The 17,243-nt window shown below is 39.3% G+C and overlaps 1 protein-coding gene across 1 annotated transcript in view; it reads left to right on the top strand.

The window, feature by feature from the left end:
- The window catches only part of ATXN10 (ataxin 10), a 163,883-nt gene that overhangs the window by 132,792 nt on the left and 13,848 nt on the right, over positions 1–17,243 (top strand). Inside the window, exon 11 of the mRNA XM_012659791.1 lies at positions 2,277–2,340. Within this exon, the coding sequence (XP_012515245.1) occupies positions 2,277–2,340 (64 nt within the window). The remainder of the gene's footprint in view (positions 1–2,276; positions 2,341–17,243) is intronic.

The raw sequence follows: 17,243 nt of genomic DNA, 5'->3' as shown, positions 1-17,243 counted from the left end.
TTTTAAAAATTATAGAAAACACTTAGAATTCCAGAGTCAAAATTATACAACAGGAACAGATACATTCATGGAGTCCCCATTCCTGCTTCCTTTGCCCATTCTCTTCCTCACCTTGTGGATGACCATTATCTGTTTTGGTTTAACGCTTCATTCTTTCTTTTTCAAAACATAAAAAAAAAGTACATTTCTTCTCCTTTATTACACAAAAAATTCTCATGTAAGCCCTTCTGTGCTGTGCTTGCTCTGTCCTGGTCTCTCCGCAGCAGTCTGTCAGTGATCTGTCCCTGCATTTCCACAGCTGTGCAGCAGTCAGTTATGTCTGCGCCACAGTTCATTGAGCCAGCCCCTGTTGGCGCACATTGCATTTGTTTCCAAGATCTTTGTTGTCACAAATTGTGCTACAGTCGACATCATTAGTTACCAGAGAAATGCACATCGAAACCGCCATCACATAACACTTCACTTCCAAAAGGATGGCTAAATAAAAAAGACAGACAATACCAAATGTTGGTGAGACTGTAGAGAAGCTGGAACCCTCATAGAGTACTAATGAGAATGTAAAATGCCACAGCTACTTTGAAAACAGTCCTGCAGTTCCTCAGATGTCAAGTATGGAGTTATCATACAATCCAGCAGTTCAACTCCTAGGTGTATAACCAAGAAAAGTAAATACATATATCCACTCAAAAACATGTACATGCATGTTCATAGCAGCATTATTATAATAGCCAAAAGGTGGAAACAACTCAAATGTGCATCAGTGGATGAATGGAAAAATAAAATGTGATCTGTCTGCACAATGGATTATTTATTATTTAGCCATAAAAAGGAATGAAGTACTGATAAATGCTACAACTCAGATGATCCTAGAGAACATTATGCTAAGTGAGAGAAGCCAGATACAAAAGGTCACATATATGATTCCATTTATGTGAAATGTCCAGAACAGGAAAATCCATGGAGACAGAAGTGGATTCGTAGTTGACAAAGACTGGGGGTAGAGGAGAATGAGGAGTGACTGCTAATGGAGTTTGTTTTGGGGTGATGAAAATGTTCAAAAATTAGATAGTGGTGGTGGTCACACAACTGTGAATGCACTAAAAACTACTAAATTGTATTCTTTAAAGGTGCGAATTTTATGGTATATGAAGTATATCTCAATAAAACAGTTATTAAAAAATAAGCTGTGCTGCAGTGAATAACCTTGTGCCAAACGTAATCTCACGTGGTAGTTTTTGATCTGTAGTCCTAGAAGTGGGATTACTGGGTTCCCTGTGCTTTTGCTGCAGCCTGCCCAGTTCACTTGCACAGGGTTGTACCATTTATCATTAACTCGCAGTATATGAAAGCGCCTGTTTCTCTGTAGCCTCACCGATAGCTTTTGTTGTCGCACTTGGTTGTTTGTTAGTCTGGCAGGTGAGAAATGCTGTGTGTAGTTAAAATTTGCCTTTCTGTTATTATGGGCACGGCTGAGCACATTCTCACGTCTTTGCAGTTCGTCTGCATGTCTTCCTCTGTGAACAGGAAATCCTGTTCATATGTCGTGTCCATTTTTTATTGGATTGTTGGTGGTTTAGTTTTTACAGGTTCTTTTCGTATTCCCAAATATATAAAATACATAGTAGGGACACAGTAAGTATTTGTTGGCGTCATCACTTCTTGGAGTCCTTCGTAAACCCCCAGATGAAATTGTGCTCTGTACCCCAACACATCCAATTTCTGGGTGGATTTTTTTTTTTTTTTTTTTAAGACAGATTCTCTTTCTATTGCCCAAGCCGAGGTCAGTGGCACGATCATAGTACACTGTAACCTTGAACTCCTGGGCTCAAGCGATCCTCCTGCCTGGGCCTCCCAAAGTGCTGAGATTGCAGCTGTGAGGTACCACACCTGGCCAGAAAGCTTTTTTTTTTTCCTATTCCCAGCTTAGAAAAAGAATTCATGTTTTCTTCTATCACTGGGACATTTTCATTCTTTACATTTAGATCTCAGATCCACTTGGAGTTTATCCTGGTGAGTTATGTTAGTTAGTGATCTACTTTTATCCTTTTTTATGTGGCTACCCAGTTGCCCCAGCATTTTTGATGAAGGGTGGAAAGAAAAGAAAAAACACTTTTTGTTTACATATTTCTGGATTGATACAAGTATTTCAGGTAATTGTACAAACATTATAACGATAACATTGAATAAGAAAATAAAAAAGGAGAAACAAGTCATCTGTGATCTCTGAGCCTAACCAGGCTGTTTTCAGTGTGTAAATTGATCTTCTTTGTCTCTAGGTAAATGAGCTGGACGGCATTCCTTTGATCCTGGACAGCTGCAACATCGATGACAGTAACCCCTGTATCCTTGCATGTGGGCCACCACGCATTAGTTCACAGCCAGGGACCTTAGTGTACCAAGTCCCTTTCCTGGTGTTCATTCAGTATGTAATGGCTGCCATGCTTGTTTGCTTGTTTCTAAAAGCCAAACCACTTTCTTGAAGTCCTGGTGCTGGAATAGCACTTCTGCAACCTTTGCAGTATAGTAAGCTAGAATTTTCAAGGTGAATAGAACATTCCAAACCAGCATGCTACTTACCAAGCAGTGCTTTAAAACTCTGAGGCAGAGTTGGCCCCTGTGCTGCATGTCACCAATGTCACCTTCCCAAAGTGTATATGTGGTCCTTGGAGTAAACATGAAAAATTTTACATTTTTTTGCTGTAGAGATTCTGAGTATCCAGTCCTTTAGAAAAACCGTTTTAATAACAGTTTGGCAACATAGAAACATGAACACTATGGCTCCCTAGCCATGGAGAGAAGCATTTCAGTGGCACTGAATTCTCATTTTTCACAGGTTCTGTCCTGCAGCTCCTGCAGCCCTCTGCTGCTGAAGCTGGGAGCTCTGGCTTTGCCCTTCCTTGGGCTGGCCATCCTTGCTGGAGGGTATTCTGCAAGGACCTTGCTTCTTTCCTACCACTTTACCAAGCAGTCATGCTGCACCAAACTGGTCTAGTACAGTGGTGAGTAACCAGGGACCAGATACATACAGCCTGGTTAGGTTTGAGATAAAACCTACTATTTAATTTCAAGAACTTCCTTGATGAGAGCCAAACTGGGCCCTGTCCCTTGCCCTGGTCACTGCTTGTCCCTATGCCCATTGCCTGCAGGGGTGGGGTGAAACAGGCCACTGTAAGGACTTGAGGAATGTAGCCTGTAGGAGGCAGAGGGGAGCCCAGCCTCGGACAGAGGAGACTGGAAAGGGGCATTTTAAAAATAAAATCCCCATCTATGGCTTCTACCAAGAAGAGAAAAGGAGCTGATGAAAATCATGTGTTTCAAAGTGAGTAGACTGAGAAATGCTTATTGTGCTAAAGATACTATTGTCTGTCTGATTAGCAATAGAAAAAAAATCTTATTTTAAAGAGTACGGTAGCTTATAAGATCAGTCAGAAAAAGACCAGATAGAAGACTCTTCTTCCAGGTAAAACGAAGTCTCATCACTGCATTGCATCATTAGTCATTGCAGGCTGTGCTCACTCAAGAGTGTAGACATTTTTTAGCCCCCCAAAAAAGAAGGAGAAAAGAAAAACAGAGAGCTACCAGTCACAGGAAAGCAGTATAACAATGTTCAGGTGCAATTGCAGATCTTACATTTCCTGATTTAAAAAATGATTTATTATGAAAAAAGACATTCACCCACAGTTTACTTTTATGTTCCCTGAATTGACCTTCTGGTGAAGAAGGTTTTCATATCTGGTCTTTGGCTTTTGGCAGACCGAAAAACAGAACGGCTGTAGCACACAAGCCCATTGGAGGTCTAAGCTAGGAACTATTGATGCTCCCAGCATCTTCCGTTCGGTATCCTCCGTGCCAGACACTCATTCATTCATTCACTTCTTTCATGAAACATTCATTCGGTCCTTATTATATGTTTATACCCATTACCTTATTCAATCCTGACAACATCATGAAGCAGATACTATCATAATCCTCCCCATCTTGTAGATGAGGAAGTAAACTGAGTCTCCGATTTGTCCAAAGGTCAGAACCAGAATTTCGATTCTGGTTCGAAATTTGTCAGTACCTGATTCTTAGCCATTTCCCTATACGCCCTCCGTATGAGTCACTGAGAGGAGACAGCACATACAGAGGAACCATATAAACATATTCATGTAGTGGAGAAATTATTCAGAATTATAAATTTAAAAATTTGTATGGATATCTGTATAAATAACTGGCTTCTATAATGACAGTTAATGGGGCACTGTAGGATCCCTGGATCTCCTCTGAATCCTTAAGAAAAGATAAAATATTACAAGTATGTTTAGTGTTACATATATTTAGTAATTCTTTGGAGTTTTATTTATTAAACCTACCAGATTTTAAAGACATAAAATATGTATAATAAGATATGAGATACATACTAAAATATCAGAGCAGAGGAAGAATGATAGTTGAATGATTAGAAATAAGGAAGCATGACAGCCTAGAGAGATTCAGTGTTTACACAGGAGCCATAAATTAAAATCTGGCTATCCTAGCACCAAAGCAAATAGGGACATATTACAGATTACAGAATGTACCTTACTCCATAGATAAAACCACAGCAACACTCCTTCCAGGCTGTTTTAGAACCAGTTAGTCAAATTTTACACATTTACACTCACATGCACACACATACATGCATGTACCTGTACACACACACTCATACACACAGAATTACCACCAACAAAAACAATTTAAAACCCCCTGCATACTGAGTTATTCATTGAAATTGCATTGACTAAAATGAATTTGATGAGGATTGACATACAGTACTGATGAGTCTTCTACCCATGAACATGGTGTTATATGTCTCCATTTATTTAGGATTATTAATTTTCACTTTTTTCCATGTACTTCTTTAGCTCCACTGCATGGATTTTTAGATGTATTATTTTGTTGCCATTCATTTAAAAGTGTTTTCTGATTTCTATTATGGTTTCTTTTTTGACTCATTATTTAGAAATGATTATTTAGAAATGATTTGTTAAATTTCTAAACAAAGAAGAATTTTCTAATTATCTTTTGGAGATTGATTTCTAGCATAAATGCTTTATGATCAGAGAACCCGTGCTTGATATCCTCTGTCCTGTGAAATTCATTGAGACTTGCTCTATGATGCAGTATATGGTCAGTATTTGCAAATGGTCTATGTGTGCATGAATAGTATGTCTATTCTCCAGTAGTAGGGTGCACTAATTTATATATGAACATTAGATCAAGTTTGTAAATGGTGGTATTTAAAACTTTTATATTTTTACTGGTATTTTTGTCTACTTTGATTTGTCCATTACTGAGAGAGGCTTTAAAAAATGTCAGCCCTATGATTATGGATTTGTCTAATTTCCCTTTTAGTTATTTAAATTTTCCCTTTATATGTATCGAGGCAATGTTTTTATGTAAAGGTGTATAACAGGTCCTGAGAAATAGCCCTGTTATCAATACGAAGTGACCCTTTTTAACTGTTTTTTTGCCTAATATTAATGTAGCTATCCTACCTTGCTTTGGGTTGGAATTTACGTGGTATAACCTTTTCATTCCTTTTATTTTCATCCTTTCTGTATGAGATGTGTTTCTTGTAAACAGCATATACAGTCATGTGCCGCATAATGACATTTTAATCAATGACATACCACATATACGACTGTGGTCCCTTAAGATTATAATACTGTATTTTTAGTGTACCTTTTATATGTTTAGATACACAAATATGACATTTGTGTTACAGTTGCCTACAGTATTCAGTACAGTAATATGCTGTACACGTTTATAATCTAGGAGCAATGGACTATGCCATATAGCCTAGGTGTGTAGTTAGCTCTATACCATCTAGGTTTATGTAAGTATACTCTATGATGTTTGCACAGTGATGAAATTGCCCAGTGATGCATTTCTCAGAACATATCCCTATCCTTAAGCAATGCATGATTATTTTTTCTTAAATCTAGTTCAATAATCTTTGCCTTTTGGCCATTGCATTTAGCCCATTTACATTTACTGTAGTTACTGGTGTAATTATGCTTAAGCTTCTTTATTTGTTCTTCCTATCTTCATTTCTTTTTCTCTCTTTCTTTCTTTTGGATTATTTTTAATAGTCCAATTTTTGCCCTTTTCTAATTTAAAAATTCTTCATTCTTTTTCAATTAACGCTTCCCTGAGAAATTGCAACATGCATGCTTAACTAGGCAAAGTCTCATATATTGCACACTTTTACCCTTCTTTCCAGATAATACAGGACCATTTAACATCTTCAAACTTATATGCTCTTGTTGTATATTTTAGTTCTATTTTTTAAACCCTATAAAATATTATTGTTCTGTATAGTCAGTGTTCATTTAGCTCTATGCACATATTTATCGCTTTCACTGCCCTTAAGTGTTCATATCTCTATCCATCTATCTTGGATCATTTTTCTTCTGCCCAAAGTCCTTCTTTTAGAATTTCTTTTAATGTGGGTCCATCTGAGTTTGTTTGAAAATGTTTTTCTTTGGCTTCCATTTTTCTAAGCTCCTCCTGAAGAGCATATGCCTGATTGCCAGCATTTTGTTGGGATAGCTACAAGATCTCAACATTTTAATATGTATACTTTCACTTAATCCCACTATTTCCACCCTCAACTGTACCTGGTGTATCCTCCTTGCCAGAGAGTCTCTATTTTACCCTCTTCATCAGATTAATGAATTTTCCAATCTTCCCTTGAGAAAAAGGAAAGGCACTGGGGTCCAGCTGCTTCTTAAACTCACAAACAACTCTTGTAATTTGCACCTTCGTCTCCCATTAAAGAGGAACAAGTGGTCACCAGTACCTCAGCTTTGGGAGGGCTCTGCAAAGTGAGTGCTTCTCTGTTTTTCTCACTGCTGGCTCAAGGTCAGCTTTCTTGGGCTTGCTAAGTTAGTTCCTAGAGGCCCTTTCACAGCTGTAAGCCACAGCCCTGTCTGTTATTTCTTGTCTATCTGCCTTTTAGCTTCTGAAATTCTTTTTGCTCTTTTGGGTTTGTGCCTTTTAAAAAAATCTAGTGGGGCTTCAAAACAGAGTGGAGATAGAGGAATGTGTTCATACGCGTCATCATTTGTTCATGGTCACCCATCACCACTGTATTGCCAAAATCAATGACTTCTTCATCTTGTTAAAACTATAAGATTTTATAAGATTTGAAACTGTATATAAGGTTTAATCTTTTTAAGATTAATCACTTCTTCCTTAGCATACTCCTTTTTTCTTGGCTTTGATGATATTATCTTCGCTTGGTTTTTTAAATGTCTCTGGCTCCTCGTTTTCAGTCTCCTTTGTTGCTTTCTCTTCTATCCAACTTTTAAGTGTTGAAGTGCTCCTGGGCCTTCCAGAGCTGGAGGCTCTCTTCTCACTCTACGTGTTCTCCCTAAGTAATCCCACCCATTTATTCCTTTACTCATTTAATGTTTATTACCCCATTTTTATCCCAGACACTCTTCCGGGCCCATGGAATGGCAAGGGACCTCTGGGAGGCTGTGGCAGTCATCCAGGTGAGAGATGATGGCAGCTTGGCCCGGGCTGGTGGCAAGGAGGTGGTGATGCAGAGTTCTGTTCTGAGTATTCTCATGGCTGTTTAAAATACTGTCTATTTACCTGTGGATTCCAAACTCAAGAATGAGCCTCTCTCTGAGTCCCAGACTTGGATATGCCACACCCTACTTAATAATTTGTTTGGCTGTCTTTCTGACATTCCCAGTTTAGCATGTTGACAGTATTAATATCTTTCCTCAAAACTGTCCCCTCTTTCTCAATGAGAGGACATCTCCGTCCATGCAGTTGCTCAGGTCAGAAGCCTGGAGTCGCTCATGATGTTCTTCCTTTTTCATTCTCCCACATCTAAAGTGTTGCCATGTCTTGTTGATTCCTCCTCAGACCATATCCTGGGTCCCTCCACTCCCCTCCATCCCTGCTGCCATCATCCAGTCCACACTTCGTCATTTCTGCCCTGAACTTGGGCAGTATCTTCCTGACTTATCTTTTGGTTTCTGTTCTTGCTATGTCCAGGTGACTTTTGATTCCCCATGCATTCAGTTTGATGATCTTTTAAGCCAAAATAGGATCATTCCTCTCTGTCGTGACTCTACCCACCCCTCACACCACCTCTCGTAAACACGCCCTGTTCACAGCACCTCCAAGACTGTCCATCGTTTTTAGAATAAATCCAAAGTCAGTCACATCCTAAAAGCTCCTCTTCATTTGTATCCTGTGCCGTTCTCTCCCTCTTTCAGCAGTCCCTAGGTACACCTGCTTTTTTGTGTCTCAGGTGGATCTAAGTTCTCACGTCAGGGCAGTCATCTGTGCAGATCTCTGCCTGAGCTCCTCTCCCTGGCTGAGTTGCCCTCGTGTTCACGCCCAGTGCCGTGCGTCTCTTCCTCAGGGAGCCTTCCCTCAAGTCCAGCCTGGGTAGGTTGCCCCTGCCAGTCCCCTGCTAGAACCTGCTCTATTCCTTCAGTTAATACAGGTTGTAAATATTTGTGTCTATGTCTTGATTACCCTCTAGACCAAGTTTCTTGAGTGCAAGGACCCCTTTTTTCTGGCCTTTATCTCAATATATTATACCACTGTCTTGTACATAGTAAATATTTCTTAGATGGATAGCTGAATAGGCAAAGGGAAGAACAAATAGATGAACAAACAACAGCTTGGTGAACTTTGCGTATGTGTGTGTGTATTTATTTTTTGGCAGGGAGGGTTCTAAGCACAAGAGAAATTTCTCCCATGGATTCTTTGATTCTTTGGTGAATTAAGTATTCTTGGTTTGGCAGTGCAATAGATATTTTGGGTGTGCTAAGACTAGGAATCAATGCTGGTGTTGAATATCAGTTAATAACAGTACCACCATTCTCAGTTCATTCTGGATAAACTGGCCCTATCCATGAACTTCCTCCATGGAAGGGGCCTGTGGTACCTTCGGATAGCAGCTCGTTCCCCGTGGGAAATCTGCAGATGGGACTGTGGAAGACTTCCACTTTCTCGGCCACCCTGGGGATTAGGAATGTCAGGCAGGCCTATTAGAGCAGACGAGAGCAGAAAACTCCCGCGAGGCAGGGATGAGGCTGGGAGGCTTCCTATTCCAGTTGCAGGGACAAGGCGCCAGCTCAAAGAGGAGCTAGCTCTGAGGGACTTCCCTGGCTGTTGCTGCTTCGGAGACATGAGCCCAGCAAGTGCCCAGCTGTTCACTCATTTCTGGGTCACCCACAGTAATGACACAGTAGCTGATGCCGCTGGAAAATTCCAGCTCCACTACCACAGAGTCAGTTTCTTATTTGTCAGTTTGTTGTGGCAAGTGGGATTTTTTGTTGTTGTTTCCAAATAGAAGCAGCTGAACTTTATTTGAAGTGTTTTTCTTTCATTCTTTTTTGATCTATGTTTTGATCGGTTGTCCTTGATGTGGTTTTTTTTTTTCATATTGTTTTTATTGGGGGGAGGGAGTGGGGCCAGGGATAGAATAAGAGAGCAAATTTGATTGTTTTGATTTTTGGGGTTTTTTTTCTTTTTTCTTTCTTTTTTTCTTCCTTCATTTCTTCTATTTTTTTTTTTTTTTTGGTATTGATAGACCTCATTTGTAAGAAAATAAAATTCCCTTGCATACAGAAATGTAAGAGTTTATAGGAATAATAACCAAACAGTATTTTTACCAGTAGTCCTATGTTGAGGAAGCACAACACAGTACAAGGGCGTCAGCGCTGAGGCCAGACAGACCTAAATCCAAGTTCTTCCACTTCTTGATTTCTGAGCACCTCGCTTAACCTCTGTGAGTTTTAGTTGCTTTGTCTATACAATGGGACCTACCCCCAAATGTGAAATGTCATCATGTTTATATGTGCCCAGCATATAGTTTCTCAATAAATAGGTGTTCTTGTACAAGTATCCTATTATAGCTATTAATTCCTATGAAAAAGGTAAATTTTCTTATATGATTGCACTGTGGGTCAGTGGTCAAACTTAAATAGTAGCATAGAACAGCCAGGTGTGGTGGCTCATGTAATCCCAGCACTGTGGGAGGCCAAGGCACGAGGATCGCTTGAGCCCAGGAGTTCAAGGTTACAGTGAGCTGTAATTGTGCTGCTGCACTCCAGCCTGGGTGACAGAGCAAGACCCTCTTAAAAAAAAAAAAAAAAATCCATAGGTAGAGAATCCAGAAACAGACTTAACAAAGACCCCACTGCAGTTCAGTGAGAAAAGGATGATCTTTTCCATAAATGGTGTTGGACCAATTTAATATCTATAATGGGAAGAAACTAACCTACAGCCTACTTCACACCATTCAGAAATGTTAATTCAAGGTGAATTATAGACCTTAATGTGAATAGTAAAACAAAAGAGCTTCTAGAAGAATCACAGGAGAATATGGTTATTATCTTGGGCTGGGCAAAGATTTCCTAAATAAGACACAAAAAGCCTAACCAAAATGCACTAACTATAAGAGAAAGACTTTGAAAAGATACTTACATTAAATATATCTGATAAAAGACTCATAATATATTAAGGACTTCTACAAAACAAGATAAACAATTTAGTTTTTAAAAATTGGCTGGGCATCACGGCTCACGCCTGTAATCACAGCAGTTTAGGAAGCCAAGGCAGAAGGATTGCTTGAGGCCTGGAGTTCAAGACCAGCCTGGGCAACATAGTGAGACCCTGTCTCTGCAAAAAAAAATTTTTAAACTAGCAGGGTGTGCTGGTGTGCACCTGTAGTCCCAGCTACTCGGGAGGCAGAGGCAGGAAGATCCCTTGAGCCCAGGAGTTTGAGGTTGCAGTGAGCTATGATTATGCCACTGCACTCCAGCCTGGGTGACAGTGAGATCCTGTCTCTAAAATAAAATAAAATGGACAGAAGACTTGCATGCCACTTCACAACAGAGGAAATCCAAATGGCCAATAAACATATGGAATGAGCTGAACATCATTAGTTATCAGGGAAATGCAAATTTAATCCACAATAAGTAACCACTAGATCCCATCAAAATGGCTAATAAAAGCACTGTCAGTACCAAGTGATGGCAAGGATATGGAGCAGCCTGAAATTTAATACATTGCTGGTGAGAATAATTGCTTGGGAAACTGGCAGTGCCTACTGACCCTAAATGTATACCTACTCTGTGAGTCAGCAGTTCTGCCCTATCTATAGCCCCAAGAGAAGTGCATACATGTATCTGTTAGAAGACATGTACAAGAATGTTCATAGCATAATTATTCCCAAGAGCCCCAAAGTGGAAATAGCCTGCATGTTCATCAGTAGTGGAAAAGATACTTAAATTGTGGTGTGTTCATGCCATGGAATGCTGTACAGCAGTAAGAAGAATGAACTGTGTGTAACAGATGGATAAATCTCATTAGCATAATATTGAACAAAAGAAGCCAGATTCAAAAAGAACATATATTGTATGATTCATTCATGTGAAGCTCAGGGGCAGGCAAAATTCATCTATGGTAATGGAAGTCAGAATAGTGTCACTTGGGGTAGGAGGGTGGATATTGACAGGGGAGGGGACGTGGGGGCCTTTTGGGGTGCTGGACATGTTTTAAATCTTCATCTGGGTGGGGTCGTGTGGAAAAATGAAAAATCTCATCAAGACGTACAGTGCAGGTGTGTGCATTCTGTTGTACCTCATATTAAAACTTTTAAGTCATTTATTGAGTGCTTTCTGTATTCCAAATCCTGTGCTAGACCCTTTACATACTTATCTTGCACAGTTTTAATAAGCGTTCTCTTTGTTGAGAATAACCATTTTCCCTTTTACAAATCAGCAAACTAAAAAGCTCTGAACATTAAAGCGGCTGGTCTAAGCTCTCCCAGTTGATGTGTGCCAGGGCCAGGGTGCAAACCCAGGTTTGTCTGACTCCAAGGCCTGTGCTTTACTCCTAATTCAAATGTCTAGACTTCCACGTGGGACCTTCATCCATTTGCTCACAGTGTTTCTTTCAAGTGTACTTTCTTGAGGGACCGGTGGGTATACAGCTATGTTGAATACAAAGTCTTGGATTAATTCTGCTGAGCATCTAGCACATAGTATCCACTGAATAAAATTCACTATTGTGTTTTGACCTTAGAAAATAATCAAAGTAGATCTCTGAGCACTAAGATGGGAGCTTTCTTCGGAAACAGGTACCTCTCCCATTTCTTACTCCTTCTGCCTTTAAGACTGGAGTCACGTATGCCTTCTCTCTTGGAATTTTTCTGTGATCCCCCTTAAGTGAGCTTAGTGCCTCAGTTTGGTCTTTCGTGTTTCACTTACGTTGCTCTGCCACTCCATGAACACGTCACACGGAAATACCAGGATATGTAACCTTTCCCTCTAGGAAGGTGTGTCGCAGTTGGGATCTGTGTCATCTTGCTTCCGCACCCTAGGTGCATCCCACACATCGAACCCCTGGACCCAGGGGATTGTTACCAAAATGTGTTCCAAAGCACATTTTTCCATAGTATCTTAATAGGTAATACATGAGAGAAGCCTTTTTAAAAAATGTGGACAAGCCTTTGTTAAGCAGGGGTCTTTCTTGCAAAACTTCATGGAGTGTTCTTTAGTTTCATGTGCATTTTGGAGCTCCATTTTGGGAAATTCTGGACCATAGTGCAAGAGCAGCTCCTGGCACGTGGTTGGTGCTTAATAAGCATTATTCTTTTTTTTTTTTTTTTTTTTTTTTTTTTTTTGAGACAGTCTCACTCTGTTGCCCTGGCTAGAGTGAGTGCTGTGGCATCAGCCTAGCTCACGGCAACCTCAAACTCCTGGGCTCAAGCGATCCTACTGTCTCAGCCTCCCGAGTAGCTGGGACTACAGGTATGCATCACCATGCCCGGCTAATTTTTTCTATATATTTTTAGTTGTCCAGATAATTTCTTTCTATTTTTTTTAGTAGAGACGGGGTCTCACTCTTGCTCAGGCTGGTCTCGAACTCCTGAGCTCAAACAATCCGCCTGCCTCAGCCTCCCAGAGTACTAGGATTGCAGGCGTGAGCCACTGCGCCGGGCCAATAAGCATTATTCTTATTACACTATTTACATGTATATATTTTCTTACATGTTATTTGCCAGTTTTTCTTTTTGTATTAGCTTTCTTTATTAAAAACAGCAATGACATTTGGATGTGTTTAGGAAGTTAATAACTTTTAAAAATTGCTGTACTTAAATACCATTGCCATACACAATATATGTTTTGGAAGACACTTGAGAGACTGGGTACCTGAAGTTTTTGATAGAGAGACATGTCCCAGGTAACCCTGCTTAATTGTCAGGATTTTTGCCTAAAATGACTTTAGTCAAATTTAGCAGTGACCAAATAGTCTGGCCAAACATTAGCCTGCTGCAGACATTCAGCATTGTTGAATAGTAGCTCGTTGGCTGTTTTATTTTGAGATCATCATTCTTAGCAGGAGGTGTCGTATTCTCCATACCAGTTATTTTTCTGGGACCAGTAAGTTTAAAAAAAAAACTACTGGGCATGTTTGATTCTGTGAAGGAGTCTATGAAGGAAGATCTCTGGGGCACTTGTTAGTTCGTTGTTGATGTGCTAAGCCTGGAGCCACTGAGTTAAGGAAGATGCAACCCCTGATCACAGTCTAGTTGGAAAAAGATCACCATTAACTTTCAGCCGTGCTCACCTTTTCAACTCTTAGCATTCTTTGGTCTGAAAATCTTCTCTGAGGCAGAGACAGTCCACTCCCTGGCTGCAGGCGTTGCCAGTGTGGCTTGCGAGCCACGGCCGTGGCTGAGAAATTGGCCCGCTCCCATCCCAACAATGGCAGCTGGGTTTTGAGAGCTGCCGGGAAAGGCTGTTTGGGGAGTGGACAGACGTTTTCTTCAGTTAACTGAGCACAGCTGAAAGCAGGCCCCGTGCTGTGAGAGAGCCTCTGGTGGACAGAAGCCAGCGAAAGCAAAAATAGAAGGTGGATCGCATTTATACCAGGATCCGGCCTTGCACTTGAGATTTTTCTCATGATATGACGAGCCTTACTTTTACAAGAGATTCTTCATCTTTGGAAGTGGCCTGATTTTACATTCTCATGGAAGCTCAGAACGATGGCTTTCTCAAATTCACATGGAGATCTCTACTTTTTGGCTAAAGATAAGAAAAACCATGAAAAAGTCAAAACATTTTCCTAGTTTTTGAGAGAAACCAAAATATTTCATAATGAAAACGACTTTCTTTGTGTTTCTCTCCTAAAGCACTTTCAGAACCTCACGCAGGTCTTGTTCAGGTGTTTCCTCTGGACACAGTTAGGAAACACCAGGAAATCCTGATGGGTCTTCAAGAAGAAAATGATGATGAAAGTCCCTGCCTCACACTTGTAATCCTAGCACTTTGGGAGGCTGAGACAGAAGGATAACTTGAGGCAAGGAATTTGAGACACCTAAGCAAGAATGATACCTGTCTCTACAGAAAAAGGGGGGAAAAATGAGCGAGGAGTGGTGGTGTGTGTCTGTAGTTCCGGCTGCTCAGGAGACTGAGGCAGGAGGATCGCTTGAGCCCAAGAGTTTGAGGTTGTCATGAGCTATAATGATACTGCGACACTCTAGCCCAGCAATAGAATGAGACCCTGTCTCAAATAAATAAATGTATATATGTATGTATGTATATGGATTAAACTCTGTAATAAAAAGAGAGATTAGCACAGTGGATAAAAGCACATGATCCAGTGACATCCTGTCTACAAGAAACTCAGTGTAGATCCAGAGGCACAAACAGGTTGAAAATGAAAGGATGGAAAATATAGAACAAGCAAACAGTAAGCAAAAGAGAGCAGAGGTGACTAATATCTTACAAAATAGACTTTATATCAAAAAAGGTTACAAGAGACAAAGAAGGCCATTGTACATTAATAAAAGGTTCAGTACAGTAAGAAGATATACCAAATATATTTACACAGACCAATAAGAGACCAAAATATATGAAGCAAAAACTGACAAAACTGAAGGAAGAAATAGACAGTTCTACAGTAATAGTTGGAGACTTCAATACTCTCCTCTAAATAATGGGTAGAAAAACAGAAGATAAGGAAACAGAGGACTTAAACAGCACAATGAACCTATTAGATCTAATAGGCATATACAAAACACTCTACCCAACAACTGTAGCATACACATTCTTCTCAAGTACCCATGGAGCATTTTCTAGGATGGACCATATGTCAGGCCGCAGATTAAGTCTCAGTAGATTTTAAAAGATATCATACTAAGTGTCTTCTCTAACAACAATGGGATGAAGTTAGAAATCAAAAACAGAAGTAAAACTAGAAAATTCACAAATTTGTGGAAATTAAAGAACATATTCTTAACTAATAGACTGAAGAAGAAATGAGGGAAATTTAAAAATACATAGAGACTAATGAAAATGAAAACATAACATATCAAAGCCTTTGGAACACAGCAAAAGTAGTGCTAAGGGGGAAATTTATAGCTATAGGTCCTTACATTAAAAAACAAAAACAAAAACAAAAATCTCAAGGAAAAAGATGACCAAACTAAACCCAAAGCTAGCAGAAGGAAGATAATAATAAAGATTAGAGCAGAGACATAACAAAATGGAGAATAGAAAAAAATAGAAAAAATTATGCAACCAAAAGTTGATTTTTTTAAAAGATCAACATAAATTGACCAGCTATTAGCTAGATGGGCTAATAAACAACAAGACTCAAATTACTAAAGTCAGAAATGTAAGTGGGGACATTAGTACTGATTCTACAGAAATAAAAAGGATTATAAGAGAGTATTATGAACAATTGTACACCAACATGCTGGATAACCTAGATGAAGTGGACACATTCCTAGAAACTCAAAAACTACCAAGACTAAATCACAAAGAAGTAGAACTGAGTAGCCCTATAACTAGTAAGGAGATTGAATCGCTAATCAAAGTCTTCTAACAGAGAAAAGCCCTAAACCTGATACCTTCACTGGTGAATTCTACCAGCCATTTTGAGGAGAACTAATACCAATCCTTCTCAAACTTTTTCAAAAAACTGAAGAGTAAGGAACACTGTTAACTCATTCTATGAGGCCAGCATTAGCCTGATAGGAAAGCCATACAAAGACACAACAAGAAAAGTAAACTACAAGCCAATGTTCATTATGAACGTTGATGCAGAAATCCTCAACAAAGTACTAGCAAAATGAATTCAGCAGCATATTAAATGCAGCAGCATTATACACCATGAGTAAGTAGGATTTATTCCTGGAATGCAAGGATGGTTCGACATACTTAAGTTGATTACTGTAATACACCACATTAATAGAATGAAGGGAAAAAAATCAATTGATGTAGAAAAAGCATTTGACAAAACTCAACACTTTTCATGATAAAAACAGCCAACAAACTAGGAATGCAGTGAAACTACATCAACATAATAAATGCCACATATGAAAAATCAACAGCAAAATCATACTCTGTTGTGAAAGACTGAAAGCTTTTCCTCTAATATCAGGAGCAAGGCAAGGATGCCAGGTTTCACCACTTCTATTCAATATAGTACTGGAAATTCTGTCCAAACCAATTAGGCAAGAAAAAGAAAAGGCATCCAAATTGCAAAGTAAGGAGTAAAATTATCTCTGTTCACAGATGATATCTTATGTGTAGAAAACCTTAAAGATCCCACAATAACAAAAAATACTGCTGGAACTAATATTTCTAACAAATGAATTCAGCAACACACAAAAATTGGTTGCATTCTATATGCTAATAATGAACAATCCAAAATGGAAATCATAGAAACAATTCCATTTACAATAGCATCAAAAAGAATAAAATACTTAGGAATTAACTGACTTAAGAAAGTGAAAGACTTGTAGAATGAAAACTACAAAATATTGCTGAAAGAAATTAAAGAAAACATAAATAAATGGAAATGCATTCCATGTTCATGGATAAGACAATATTAATCTGTCAGTACTACCCAAAGTGATCCGTAGATGGTATACAGTCCATGTCAACATCCCAATGGTGGTTTTGCAGAAATAGAAAAACCCATTCTAAAATTCATATCAAATCTTAAGGGACATCAAATGGCCAAAACAATATGTAAAAACAGACACAGGAAGACAAATTCTGCATGTTCTCACTTAGAAGTGGGAGATAAATAATGTGTACGCATGGAAGCAGAGTGTGGAATGATGGACAGTGGAGACTCGGAGAGGTGGGAGAAGGACAATGGGAGGTTGCTTGGTGTGTGTCGCTCCAGTGATAGATATACTGAAGGCTGTGACTTCACCACAG

The sequence above is a fragment of the Propithecus coquereli genome, unplaced genomic scaffold (genome assembly GCF_000956105.1).
Source record: "Propithecus coquereli isolate 6110/MARCELLA unplaced genomic scaffold, Pcoq_1.0 Scaffold633, whole genome shotgun sequence".
NCBI classification, from domain to species: Eukaryota; Metazoa; Chordata; class Mammalia; order Primates; family Indriidae; genus Propithecus; species Propithecus coquereli.
This window is presented reverse-complemented; position numbering and strand designations above follow the sequence as displayed.